This window comes from Nothobranchius furzeri, chromosome 2 (assembly GCF_043380555.1).
Source record: "Nothobranchius furzeri strain GRZ-AD chromosome 2, NfurGRZ-RIMD1, whole genome shotgun sequence".
In the NCBI taxonomy this organism is placed as follows: domain Eukaryota; kingdom Metazoa; phylum Chordata; class Actinopteri; order Cyprinodontiformes; family Nothobranchiidae; genus Nothobranchius; species Nothobranchius furzeri.
In genome coordinates, this window is record NC_091742.1 from 54150119 (window position 1) to 54164494 (window position 14376).

At 41.5% G+C, this 14376-nt stretch overlaps 1 protein-coding gene across 5 annotated transcripts; it reads left to right on the forward strand.

The window, feature by feature from the left end:
* Positions 1-5986: 5986 nt before the first annotated feature.
* bcl6b (BCL6B transcription repressor) lies at positions 5987-11247 on the forward strand. Of its 5 annotated transcripts, none has more exons than XM_015977233.3 (12): positions 5987-6148; positions 6350-6427; positions 6508-6719; positions 6815-7063; positions 7157-7282; positions 7418-7583; positions 7664-7854; positions 7936-8042; positions 8118-8261; positions 8336-8469; positions 10334-10471; positions 10558-11247. In XM_015977233.3, exons 3-12 carry the CDS (start codon positions 6520-6522, stop codon positions 10696-10698), a joined length of 1596 nt encoding a protein of 531 aa, XP_015832719.3. In that variant the 5' UTR covers positions 5987-6148; positions 6350-6427; positions 6508-6519; the 3' UTR covers positions 10699-11247. The 5 variants fall into 5 exon arrangements, with proteins under 5 accessions (XP_015832719.3, XP_015832721.3, XP_015832722.3 ...); XM_015977235.3 differs by having other exon boundaries at positions 8339-8469; XM_015977236.3 differs by having other exon boundaries at positions 8163-8261.
* Positions 11248-14376: the final 3129 nt, after the last annotated feature.

The following is a 14376-nucleotide window of genomic DNA, read 5'->3' on the forward strand; positions in this document are numbered from 1 at the left end:
GGAGGCAAGGGGTTGGAATAAAGGAAAGTTTACCTTTTTTCACAAAAATCTCTCTCTCTCTCTCTCTCTCTCTCTCTCTCTCTCTCTCTCTCTCTCTCTCTCTCTCTCTCTCTCTCTCACACACACACACACACACGCACGCACGCACACACACACACACACACACACGCACGCACGCACGCACGCACGCACGCACACACACACACACACACACACACACACACACACACATCTATCTATCTATCTATCTATCTATCTATCTATCTATCTATCTATCTATCTATCTATGTGTGTGTGTATGTATATATATATATATATATATATATATATATATATATATATATATATATATATATATATAAGTAATAAAATACATCTAAATGTCCCACTATAATTGGAAAAATATGTAAATATTTTAGCCGTATTGAGCAATTATTTTAAAAGTTTAGAAATATATAAATGTACTAAATATCTAGTCTCGTCTTCTTCTGCCTATTCGGATCCGGGCAGCGAGGGCAGCATCCCAACCAGGGAGTTCCAGGCTGACCTCTCCCCAGCCACCTCCACCTGCTCCTCCAGTAGGACCCCAAGGCATTCCTGGGCCAGTTTGGAGATGTACTTTCTCCAACGCGTACTTTCTCCAACATGTCCTGGGTCGACCAGGGGACCTCCTGCCGGCAGGACATGCCTGAAACACCTTCCTGGGCAGGCGTCTAGCAGGCATCCTAACAAGATGCCCAAACCACCTCAACTGACTCCTCTCGATATGGAGGAGCAGCGGCTCTACTCCTAGTCTCTCCTGAATGTCTGATCAAATAAACTAAATATCTCTGCAGTAATTGGCATGATCCTTTGCCTCACACAAACAAGAGACTTCACATGTCAAATATACTGTTTATTACCAACTAAAGCTGTGGCAAATGAGTAAAAACAGTTAGTGTTGTAGAAAAATGAAAGAATTGTAATGCTTTAGCCTTATTTGGCTCATTTTACCTAATGCTTTACATAAAACTCATCTGCAATTACTCCCTGAGGTCTCCGGCTGTGATAACCCCTGTGACTTTTGCCTGATCAGACAAAACCCCACAGAGCTTCTTGTGACGTGTCAGGAGTGTTGGGCCTCTGCGGCTGTAAGGGAATGTATTTAGTCCTCTTTGGTTTTCACACATGCTTCTCTTTGTGCAAATTTAACATTCACACCCAGCAGCAAATGTAACATCTTTTCTGATCGTCCACCACAGAAGGCTAGCATGTTTTGGTCAGATTCCAACCATTTGACCTCATTTCACCTCATGTGAAATTACTTGGAGATGTTGCTCATCATTTCAGTCAGATGTTTTTTCCAATGCAGTTTTGCTCACGTTTGCATTTTAAAATCCTTATATTTGGTCACAAAGACTCCCTAAACCTGAAATACATGCAGACAGAATGTATGAACTGGGCAAAGAACACTGGATATTGTCTAGTGTAGTTTGGCTTGTTTTTCACCTCACAAATTCACAAGGAGGTCAAATATGGCTTTATATTTGTTCACTCAATCAGATTTGGGTCAACTGTTTCTCACCCATAACCCCCACCTGAATTGTGTCTACCTCTTTACCCCACTCCACCCAATACAGTGCTGGAAATCAGCTTCTTTCCCTAACATCTTTTATTTTTTGCTTCCTGGTCTCTTTCTGCCAAACTGTAATGAACTGATGTTTGGGATTCCCCTTCTTCCTTCTCTCTGTTTGTCTTTATATGTCCAGATCAGCTCTGCAGCCGCAGGAAGAGGCAGTTTGACCAGATCTGTGTTATTGTTACAGGAGCCATCAACTCTTTGGAAGCAACTGGGAGTTTTCAAGTCAAAACATGGCCTCAGCCCACACATTATCAGATAAACAACGCAATTCTGTCCAGGCAACCAAGAAGCCACAATATGGGAAGCCCTTTCATGTGGGAGTTACTTAGGGTTCGTACAGCTCTTCATTTTGATTGTAAACAGCATCAAGTCTGAATTTATCCCAAACAGGGTCATTTGGTCGCTGATGGGCACTGACAGATGGCTTAAGAGGCAGGAAGTTACAGAGAGGGTTGGCCAGCTTTGCCAATGGGACAGACTCAATGGCTTCCGGCCATTGGTGAACTCGTTTAGTAATGTTCTCACTTTTCCTCAACTGCCCGTCCCCCCACTCCCCCCTCATCCGTTCTTTTCACAATGCCTGGAAGCAGCAGAGACCTACATCTCCCACTCTGTTTTCTTAATCGTTGTTTTCCTTTATGGGTTTTCCTCTTTTTTTCTCTTTCACACAGAACACAATTGATCTATTCAAACACATAAAACACAAGGACAGACGTGCAGACGTTTCACTTCCAATTCTCATTTTCAAAGGATGAGCAGACATCCGACTACGTTAAATGTTTAAATTTAAAAAGATATGGAGTTAGCTATATCTGATAAGAGTTAATCAATCAGCACTCATAACTTGAGTGTGTATTGGCAAGAATCTGGTGATTTGATTTGATATTTATCACAACACAGGGAAGATGACACAATATATCACAATATAGGGGATACGATACGATATATATCACAATATAGGGGATACGATACGATATATATCAGAATACAGGGGAGACAATACGATATATATTACGATACAGGGGAGAAGATGCGATATATATCACAATACAGGAGAGGCAATACGATATATATCGCAATACGGGGGAGATGATACGATATATATCACAATATAGGGGAAACGATACCATACATATGACAATACAGGGGAGACGATACAATATATATCGCAATACAGGGGAGACAATGCGATATATATCACAATACAGGGGAGACGATACGATATATATCACAAAACAGGGGAGGCAATACGATATATATCACAATATAGGGAAGACAATACGATATATATCACAATATAGGGGAGATGACGATACGATATATATCACAATACTGAGGAGACGATACGATATATATCACAATATAGGGGATACGATACGATATGTATCACAATATAGGAGAGACGATATGATATATATCACAATACAGGGGAGACAATACAATATATATCACAATATGGGGAGACGATACGATATATATCACAATACAGGGGAGACAATACAATATATATCACAATACGGGGGATACGATACGATACATATCACAATACAGATGATGACATAATATATTGTGATACCAAAAGCCAGACATTATTTGCAGTTTTTAAGACTTTAATTGGAAGACTCAGGCCAGAGGATTCCAAGACACATCCAATATTATTCCGAGATCTTGTTCTGTCAGAATGAAGGCGATAAAAACTGCTGCCACCTTGCAGTAGTTTGACTTGCATCATGCAAAAAAAGTAAATGTTTGTGTGAAAAAACTCAATAAAAAGTTAATACACTGCTTTTAAATATTGACTTAGTATCACAACACAAATATTGTGATATTTCAATTTATCACTATTTACTTACACACACCCATGGTGTTCACGTCGGAATATGTGTTAGAAAAAAACCAACAAACTGCTGCTAAATGATTGATAAGGAATGATCTGTGGAATTTGACACATTATGTCCTGATAATAACTTATCTAATTGATTGTATGTTCAAATACACCCTCTCCTCCACCCAAATCCACCCTAGGGGTTTTGCCCTTCTCTGTATTTATCGTGAAATAATTTCTTCTTTGAAAATCTTCTATTAATCTGTTTGTTTTAAGGAAATGCTTTAGGTCAGGGTTCATCCTTGCTGTGTTTGATGCACGATGAGAAAACATTTCCGCTTGTTTTTTAGTTATTCGTGACCCCTGTGTCCTTGTCCCCGTCACTCCATCACCCCCCCCCCCCCCCCCCCCCCCACACACACACACACCTCTGTTTCTTCTTTTCTGTCTCCTGCTTTGCCTCATATTATTGACGGATGTCCTGCACCGGCGTTTTCATCCATGTGTCTGTGCAGTATTGCAGGATGTATTCATAACTGTGTGTGTGTGTGTGTGTGTGTGTGCTCGCGCGCACGTAGAAGTTCCTGCACATCTGTCGGCTGCATTTCTCTCACTCAGGGTGGGACAAAGTTTGTTTTTCAGCTCTAAGAGAAGGTGTCTACCATCTAGAGAGATCAGTTTGTCTTGCTTCCTTCCTCTTGGCGCTCACAACACATTGGCTCTGCTCTCAGGCAGCACGCCAGAGGCTTCCGGACAGTTTATGGAGCACTTATTACCTCCATGTGAAGATTCTGTGGTTGGTTTGGTTCATTAACATAGTTACTCAAAGTTGGGAGGATTTAAACTTTTCCAGGAACAACCAAACTTACTTATAAGTCATGAACTCCCGTACTCAGAACTGAAGCTTTTATGGATGAGATGTAAAATGTACTCAAGCAACAAGTGAAGGGACCCAATAACCATCTTTTTCTACATCCTGAATGAATAAAATCCACTGTAGAACATTTTTGGTGTTTAGTATTTTTATTTTATAGGTTTGGCTAAATATTGGAAAGAAACTGTGTATCTGACCATAGACTGAATGTGTCACCATTAGTTTGAAAGTCTCAAGCTAGGTGGTTAGCTAGTAATTTGCCTCTACTTTACCAGCTAGCAAGAAAAATGCAGGTATTAACTTTTCCAGACCATGGCCAAAATCGTCAAGTTAATGGTCCTCCTTGGCCACAAAACTGGGTGTCTCTGTTTAGAAAATGCAATAAGTACTCTATGGTTATTGTTTTATTTATTCCTAAATTAGGTAAAAAGACAGACTTATTAGGAAAAATCAGAACATAAAAATGTTAGGGTGTAACTTTACACCAATAGCCTGCTGGAGAGACTAAATTCTTCATTCTAGAAATGCAGTTGGGGGCCACACAAAATCACTCTGAGGGCCACAAATGGCCCCTGGGCCGCACTTTGGACCTGCCTGATCAGATGTGTCGAAATAGTTCACATCTTAAGTCACCTTGCTAAAATACTGTTTACATGTCTTAACCCTTTTTTCGGCGGTTTTCATAAAGTGAAATGGGAACAAGTTGTCTTTGTCAGATTACCAACTAGCTTGTTTTCTTTAGCCAGATAGTTTTGTTGTTGTTGGCCACAAACAAAAATTGTTTGTTTTCAATTTAGTTTCAGATTCAGTCCCATATGCTACTACTGACTGAACATTTTAACACTTACTGAACTTGATTAACAGCCTCCTAGTAAAAAACCTACCAGCGGACACGTAGCTAGGTTAGGTTAAGTGTAGACCCAGCTGTGGTTTGCTCATCAGTCTTTTATGTCTAAATGAATTATAGATCAGAGTCAAGTGTTCAGACAAATTATATTAGACAAACTGAGTGAAACATCACCTAAAGTTCTAAGAAAATCCAAAGAACCAATGAAAATCTGGTTGCTCGAAAGCAAAATGTAAAGGAGCTAACTAACATTCTTGTTTTTTTTCTTCAACTCTAAACCGGCGCTGAATGTGAATCGACGATCTTGTGATTCATTCTTTGCTGAAGTGTCTGACTTTCCTGCTGTTACCTCAGCAACATCATAGGGCATTCAGCATACCTGAGCGTTGGAAAAATGCATCAACTTTGCAGAAATTAATTAAAAAAAACTTGAAAAGACAACATCTCAATGATTGGCTTGTTTATCAAACAATGAGCTGGTGTTCCAGCTTCCTTTTAGGCAGCTTCCTTTCTCCTGGAGAGGGCTGAAGAGTAGGAAAGCGTTGGTGGGGGATGTTCTCCGACTCGCCCCTGGACAGCCAGGCGCGCACCGATTCGCCCCAAGAGGTCCAAAAATGTCTTTTTTTTCACCGTGACACAAAAACACACTAAGCCTTCCTGCCATTACTTCTCACAGAGCCATGGGGGTTTAGAAAAACTAATAGGCCCCTAAAAATACTTGGGACCTGGAGCCTGGGCCACGGCTCTTCCTGCTTTGCTTCCACTGTGCGCGTGGGGCCATTGAGGAAAGAGGAAACAAGCTGCTGTGGTTGTAAGGGAGTTTCCTGTAGGACATTATAAAGAGCTCCCTGCCGTTAATCCGCCCTCACACCGTTACTCTGAAGCATCGGAGGCTGATCCTTCCCTCTGACTGCTGACCCAACGCCAAGCCAAGGGTTTGTCTTGACAGAGGGCGCGTTGCTCTCGTCCCTGCTGGTCGGGGTGAGTCCCAGACATACAAACATCTACTTGTTGACTAAGACTGTTGTGTGCTTTTATTACCCTGTTTGCTGTTAACCATTTATAACCAGTATACTTGTAATTTGGATAACATTTCCAGATTTAGTTGGACAAATTTGATCACAGGCAGTGTAAAACAAGTAAGGACAATAAAGTGTCCTTTTTTTATTTCTCATCATGCAGGTACGAGTAGGGAGCTGGTCTCACCTAACAGATGTGTCTAGGACACTCCAGTTTATTTATTCTACCAGTTACCTACAGGTGGGCCTGTCGCACACCCTGAATTAATGCTAATATTTAGCCTTTTAGCCAGTATACTGATGACTTTTGATGCTTTATAGTAGATCCAGGAGATGGAGGCGTTGGGAGTCTACAGGACTGAGAGGGACCAGACGATTCGACCTGAGGGATACGTGAAAGAGTTCACTCGCCACTCCAACGACGTGCTGCAGAACCTGAATGAACTCCGGCACAGAGGCATCCTGACCGACACCACCCTGGTGGTTGGCAGCGTGCAGATGCAGGCGCACTGCGCTGTGCTCGTGGCCTGCAGGTTAGTGCTCAAGGAAGATTTTCTCCAGATGTTTCCATCTTCATTTTAGACATCTTCCTAAAACCAAACGGCCTTTTCTTCTGCCCTCCGTACAGCGGTTTCTTCTACTCTCTGTACTCCCGCCGGGTGCTACTCCAGGGTCGTGGTGGCAGCACCGAGCATCTCTCCACCATTTCCCTCCCCAACACGCTGGACCCATCTTGCGTCTCCTTGCTGCTTGATTTCATGTACACCTCCCGCCTCCCTCTGACTCCGGACATTGTCTCCGGAGTGCTGGCCGTGGCTGCCTACCTGCAGATGGACCACGTGGCTGACACATGCCGGGATTTCATGCAGCTGCATTGGTGAGGGTCCTGCAAATCTGACAAGATTTTCTGAATAATTTCTGCAGGATTTGCTCTGAACGAGATTTATTTTTTTGTTTTTTTGTTTTTTAGCACAGAGAATTTGAGCACCAGACACCCCCAGATGGAGCTGGACTCCAGGCTGTCTGTTTCTCCTAAAGGAGGGGACCTGCCTGATCCAGGACCCCAGAGATCGCCCCCATCAGCAGGGGAAACAAGGTCAGTGAATGCATTTCTTAAAGATTAATCTTTTTATTTCCGTGTGTGTGGTTTCGAGACAATCTCTTTGGCTGCTGCTGCAGCCTGTAAGCCTTTGTCTGTCGCTCATCACAGCATTTCCTGTTTCTCCTGCAGGTTTCCCATTTTTCCTGAGGCTCCTCTTAACCCAGGGGTTTTCCCGACCCGTCAGCCCCGGTCAGAGGAACTGGGCGGCCCAACTTCATCTCCAAACAGCCCTGATCGCTCCAGCTGCCACCCAAACTCCCCAGCTGAGTCTAACACCTGCAGCAAAAACCTTGTGGTGCGTCTTTAGACGAAATATAGATTCTGAGGTTTATCTGAAAACTGAAATGATTCAGTGATTTCTAATCGTGTTTTTAGAGTGAAACTAAAGCCACGCCAGACCCAAAGGTCTGCAACTGGAAGAAGTATAAGTACATTGTCCTGAATCCTCTCTGTGCTGCTGCTGCTGCTGTGAAAGTAGAGGAGACAGAGGAGCTTCAACATGAGGACAACATGACAAAAGCTCCAACAGAGGCGTGGTCTGGAGAAGTGCCTGGTCAGATTAATAGGTAAACCAGAATATCAAGCGTTAGGACGAATCAGAGGAAGAAAAGTGAAAATATTGTTGTTAAAGCTGTTGGTCTCCTCAGCCAGGGGCAGGCCTCCTGCTATGAGGGTTCTGGCCGAGCCCCTCCCCTCGGGCCACCTCCCTCCTTGGGACACCCAAAAGTTCCTCCTTCTTACAAGAAGGGGTCAGGTAGGCATAAAGAGCTCATTAAAACAAGCCAGTGTTACACAATCAAATAAAATGCATTGGTGCCGTCTTCTCCAGTCTCACCTGGCTCCGATTTTACCAAACCGACTCCCTCTTATTCAGAAACCGCCCACCGGAGCTTACCTCCAGTCAAACGTGAGAACCACCATGTGCCCTACTGCTTCTCTGGCACCCTTCGTCGAACCAAATCCGTCTGTTCAGGTATAACCTTGACCTTCTCTTCAGCTTTGTTCCAAATGAGCAGAAAAGTGTAAGAGCGGTGGACTTTGTGCCAGCAGGAGAAAAGCCGTACCGCTGTAACGTGTGTGGGGCCCAGTTTAACCGACCAGCCAACCTGAAAACTCACACCAGAATCCACTCAGGAGAGAAACCCTACCGCTGCGACACCTGCGGAGCCAGATTTGTCCAGGTGAGGACCACGGCGAGCATCATAGCACATTTTGTCTTCTTTAATGTTACAAAAATGACCAAAATCTAACCAAACTAGTTATTGTACTCACAGAAAAAGCTGCTTTTAAACCTCCCTTAAGGCAGTTCCAGCACTTCCTCTGCTAGTTTGCATAAATATTTTTATTAAATGTGGAAAAGGGGATCAGCTGCTAAATACTTTCATTTGTTTCATCCACATGAACCAACTTCATTATGGTGATATGCTCTGGTTTGCCACAGCAATGAGCATTTTCCTCCAACACTCTAAAAACGAATTGTCGAGTTTACTTAACCTAGTTACGCCACCTGTTTCCACTAAACCTAGTTGCATGAATATAAATAATAACATTCCATTGCTCCTAACATAACAATGCATATAACTTTAGCGAAACAAGTTGACGTAACTCGGCTAAGTAAACTCAACATTTCATTTAACTGCGAGAGGAGTGCCTAAAATCGCTCTAAACATCGGTATGGTTCATCAGTTTTTCTTCTGTGACTGGCAAGACCCTGTTTTTGTGTTGATGGAGTTTTGAACACATTTTAGAAGAAATACGACACAAGTCTGAGGGCAGCCAAATGCAAATAAAACTAAACAAAAGCAAACAAAAAAAAAAACCTGAGATGTAGTTAAAACACTTTTGTGACTAAAATGAGAAAATTTTACATTAAGTGAAATTACTAGGGATGCAACGATACCCCTTTTTTCCAGACCGATACGATACCGATACTTGGATCTGAGTACTCGCCGATACCGATACTTCTACCACACAAAAAAAAATGCAATGATTTGGAATACAGATTTTAATTTCTTCTCTGCTTTCAACAGGAAAAGACTGTGAGGTAGATAAAAAGTAAAATATATGAATAAAAATCATCACAAAACTCAAATATTGGGTGAACAGAAATGTCAAGTTATAGTGAAGCCATTTTCAAGCAACTGCATTGGTATCGGTTCCTGGTATCGGTTAACTTTTACCAATACCGATACTGGTATTGGTATCGGTGCATCCCTAGAAATTACCCTTATGACCCGGCCGCCTGGTGTTGTATTTACCGATTCAGCCACAAAACTAGACGTAGGGAGCCTAAGTCTCCTCCCCTTCCGGTCGGCTCATGGCTCATAAACTCGCAGCAATTTTTCTTCTCCTCTTCTCCGCGGCTGGTCCGATGAAGTCAGTTTGGTGAAATGAACATTTGCAGTTCTTTACGTCTTTTCACATCAAACCTAAAAGAACTTTGGCCACCGTTCGAAAATAAGCGCTTTCTTGGCATCAAAATGCATCTTTAAAATTGACAGACATCACATGGGAAATCTGCGACACATTACCGGACCGGAATCAGAAAACAACTTCACCTTGCTCGTCGACTCCCATTCATTTTGTTTTTAGCAGTAGGAGACCCGTGGTCTGGAAGTAGATGGGCGTGACTTTGGCTCCCCGTTACAGTGATGTTTGTAGCAAATAAACATTTTAACAATAAAAAATACTTATGATTGTGCTTTTTTTCTTTTTGCTAGACTTTAGTTCAGAGTTATTCAGCCAGAGAGCATCCTCCATTCATTCAGCTGCCTATAGACAGAGTTAAGGATACGATAGGTGTGCCTTGAAGAGACAAAAGCTAAAACTTTGTGTTTTTGACAAGAAGCACTTCAGCAATGTGCTTAGAAAAGTAAATATTGATTATTTTATTCAGAATAAAGCAGGTACACTTGTTGACCAAATCAAAACTATACACCTGTATAAAAGTTGGTACTTTCAAGCACATTGTCCAAATAACCTAGGAACTTGATGATGTTTGGTGACCGAGTGAAGTCTTGTTTTTGTCTGTGTTTGCTTTGTTAGGTAGCCCACCTCAGGGCCCACATCCTGATTCACACCGGTGAGAAACCCTACCCCTGTCACACCTGCGGCACCCGCTTCCGTCACCTGCAGACCCTGAAGAGTCATCTGCGCATCCACACCGGAGAGAAACCTTACTCTGTAAGTCGCAGATCACCCAATAAAAACCAAAACTCCCCACCCCGTTGTGTCCCGCATGTCCAGTCAGTTGTTGGTGTGTTTTCTAGTGTGAAAAGTGTGACCTTCACTTCCGGCACAAGAGCCAGCTGCGCCTTCACCTGCGTCAGAAACACGGAGCCGTCACCAACACCAAGATCCGCTACAAGGTGCTGACTGAGCCGTTCCAGCCGCTCCTGCAGGCCTGCTGAAGAGGAAATGTGTCCGAAAATCTCACATTTGAGCCGAGAATTCCCATTTTAACTAAAAGTGTTTTGGGGGCAGGAAGAGATTTATTTTTTACATTTAAGCTAAGCTTTTGAACGTGTTGGATGAATGGGGCTTAAAACACGGCAAAGGTAAAGGGTTGGAAACAGAAAAGTGTTGGAGCAAGTGTCTGAATGTTTGTGAGGAGACGGGAAGAGGCAAAGAAAGCTTGTGAAGAGTGGAAGGAAGGATAAAGTATGTTAAACACGGAGGTGATGAGTTATGTAACGTCTGAAATGAGGAAGCGCTTCATGAGTTTTCTAGGAAATGTGTATTTAACTCCGATTTATGCTAATCTTACGGCCTGGGGCCTTTGTGTTGTACCTCCGGAGGGAAACTGCTCTCTTTAGGAGTATAGAACGTAGAAGCGAACTAAATATGCCGTCATGGATGAAGATATTTAAACACTCAAAGCAACTAAATTGTTTGTGATTATAATAAATTTGTATGAGCTCATTTGCAGGACAAATCTAAATTAAATTGTTTTTATATCATTTGTGTTTTTGTTGTTGACACATTCCCTATATTTGAGTCATTTCATTCGCTTTTCCACACATGAATCAGCTCTTGAACCAGTTATCCGGTCATGTTTTTGTGTTTTTCTCGATGTGAAAACAATACATTTGAGGGCACCTGTTTCCTCCGGGGGTCCTACACTCACAATACCAGTCAACAACACGTGCAACAACTTCCTGAAGATGGAGGTGGTGGTGGTGTCGCGGCCTGACTCCGGCTGAACTCTCCCACTCTCTGTCATCCCTGGTTTCCTGCTCCCTGACGAATTTCTGAGCTCATTGTCTGAAGATTCGACAAACACTGGAAGTTTGACGGGACTTTCCAAACTCCAACCACCCTCCTCTTCTCCATCTGTACATAGGAATATAAATAAAACTTTTACGTTTTTCCCTTGTAATTGTTTTTAAAGCCAAAACTGACAATGACATTGTCTGGAAACAGTGGCATAACAGTCTTTTTCTTCTTTAGATTACAGGGAGTTACAATAATTTATACTTTATTTTCACACTACTGTTATTCCCATTTATTTTTGTTCTCGTGATTATTTAGTTTCTTATGCTTCAGCGTGTCATATTGTGCTTGTTTCATTTGATCATATCTTCACAATGTCTTTCTACGTCTGTGAACTGGACTAAAAAGCCAGGTGCTGTAGGCATGGACGTAGTTTTAGAAGTGTGTGTGTGTGTGTGTGTGTGTGTGTGTGTGTGTGTGTGTGGGTGGGTGTGGGGGGGTGGGTGTGGGGGGGTGGGGTGGGTGGGTGACCACAACCAGCACTAGGACCTGGGGGGGGTTTACATTAAATATGTATAAAACTACAGCCTAGATGTATGCCTTTATGCAATGTCAGGAATGCAGAACTGTCAAGTACTCAGGTGTAAAGGCCAATCACACATTAGCAAGTATCAGCAGAGCCTTTAACTCACATGTGTCAGACACAAGGCCCGCGGGCCAGATGCGGCAGAAAATCTGCATTTTCATTTACATAACAGTTGAAAACTTAATCACATCTGCTCGAAACCCTTTTTTAATGATAATGACAAACAACGTCAAAGTATACTACAGTCCTCTTTAGACGATATTTATACTAAAAAGGCCAAAGGAGCACACCGTATCTGAGATCCCGAGCCAAATAGATCAAGGATGGCAAAAAAGTACAGCATATTTTCGTATATTAGAAAAGATAAGACAAGAGAGAAATGCTAAATAGTCTACAAATTGATAGTCGGCTGTGCACTGACCCTCAATTAATATCTAAAGAAATCTTTACCTTTTACAGTAATTTGTACTCCTCTTCATACTCTAGACCATTGGCTGAGACATTCTTCCAATCTAACACCTGATTCCTAAAATTGATGAAAATTTTAAAAAGACCTGTGAGGGCAAAATTATCATGGAAGAGTTAGATAGAGCTTTAAATGCTTTACCCAAAGATAAAGCACCAGGTTGTGATGGTTTGACCAGCAACTTTTACAAACATTTTTGGGTTCATATTAGAAGCCTTGTGTTTGGAATGCTCACTGAAATTTTAGAAAATGGGTCTCTCACACACACTATGAAACAAGGGGTAATTACACTCATACCTAAACCTGGGAAAGATCCGACTCTTCTTGATAATTTAAGACCAATTACTCTATTAAATAATGATTATAAACTTCTAACACATATTTTTGCAAACAGGTTAAAATCGGGCATAACTCAAATTATTTCTGACAGTCTGGATTTATAAAAGGTCGCTCAATCCATAATAATATCCGCCTTATTTTGGACTTGATTGACTACAACTACCTAATTAAAAACCAGGGTTTTGTCCTTTTTTTTTTAGATTTTTACAAAGCCTTCGACATGATAGAACATGAATTTATGTTTCAGGCCCTTGATTTATTCGGTTTTGGAGGTAACTTCATTAATTTAATCAAATGACTGTATAGAGATACTAACAGTTCAGTGTGTCTTCCACGCGGCACCTCACAAAGATTTAGGATTTGCAGAGGAATAAAACAAGGATGTCCAATCTCGCCATTGTTGTTTATCGCAGCAACAGAAATGCTTTCCATACTGATTAAAAATGCCGAGTTTGGTAAGATATCTATCCTGGGTAAAGAGCTCTCTATCAGCCAGTTAGCCGATGATACAACTATTTTCCTAAATAACCTGAATGAAATCCCCAAAATCCTGCAGATTATTGAAACTTTCTCGAAAGCTTCAGGGTTAAAGCTGAATTTAAACAAATGTGAGATCTCACCCTTAAATGATTGTACTATTTCTAACACTTTTAATATTCCTGTTAAATTGGGTGTGTATATAACCAAGAATAAGAATGATTTGGATAAACTTAATATTTGGGAGAAAATTCAAACCTGTAGTACTCATTTAAATAACTGGGCTCAGAGAGACTTATCGATTCTAGGTAGAATTTTTCTTACCAAAATGGAAAGTATCTCCAGGCTAGTATACCCTGCATATGCGATAGGAGTGCCTAAATCAGCAATCAAAGCTATCAACCAGCTAAACTTTGATTTTACATGGAAACGCCCCACTATATTAGGCAAGATAATTTAGTCAAACGTTTTGAAGATGGAGGTTTGCGAGCTATTGAATTTGACAGCTTAAACGGCACCCTAAAATAAATTGGCTTAGGTCATTTTTAAGAAGTCAAAATAGCCTTTGGTTTCACATTCCAAGCAAAATATTCTCAGATCTTGGCGGATTTAATCTCTTACTTAGATGTGACTTTGACATAAAAAAAACTCCCCATAAAGCTCTCTTCCTTTCACCAGCAAGTTTTATTATACTGGAAATTAATATACAAACATAACTATAGCCCACACAACACTCCCCTATGGAACTGTCGTTGCATAACAGTTGGAAACAAATCAATATTTATGGAAAAATGGTACGATAAGGGCATCTGGTCAGCACTTGTTAAATGATAGAGGTAAAATTTTATTAGAAGACTTTACTGCCAATTATGATCTGCAAATAAATAACAAAGAATTTCAAAAGATTACTAAGGCTATCCCTCAAAACATTCTATGTACAGCATATAATCTTTTTCAAAACCCTGACTATAGATCCCCTGATCTCCCTGAACTGCTGGTAAATGGGCA

What these genes read in the sequence shown, in the direction of transcription:
- bcl6b (XM_015977233.3), top strand. Translation starts at nt 6,520, where the DNA reads ATGGAGGCGTTGGGAGTCTACAGGACTGAGAGGGACCAGACGATTCGA. An exon ending in GCTGTGCTCGTGGCCTGCAG is followed by an intron (nt 6,720 to 6,814) that starts GTTAGTGCTCAA and finishes CCCTCCGTACAG; the next exon opens with CGGTTTCTTCTACTCTCTGT. An exon ending in CCATCAGCAGGGGAAACAAG is followed by an intron (nt 7,283 to 7,417) that starts GTCAGTGAATGC and finishes TTTCTCCTGCAG; the next exon opens with GTTTCCCATTTTTCCTGAGG.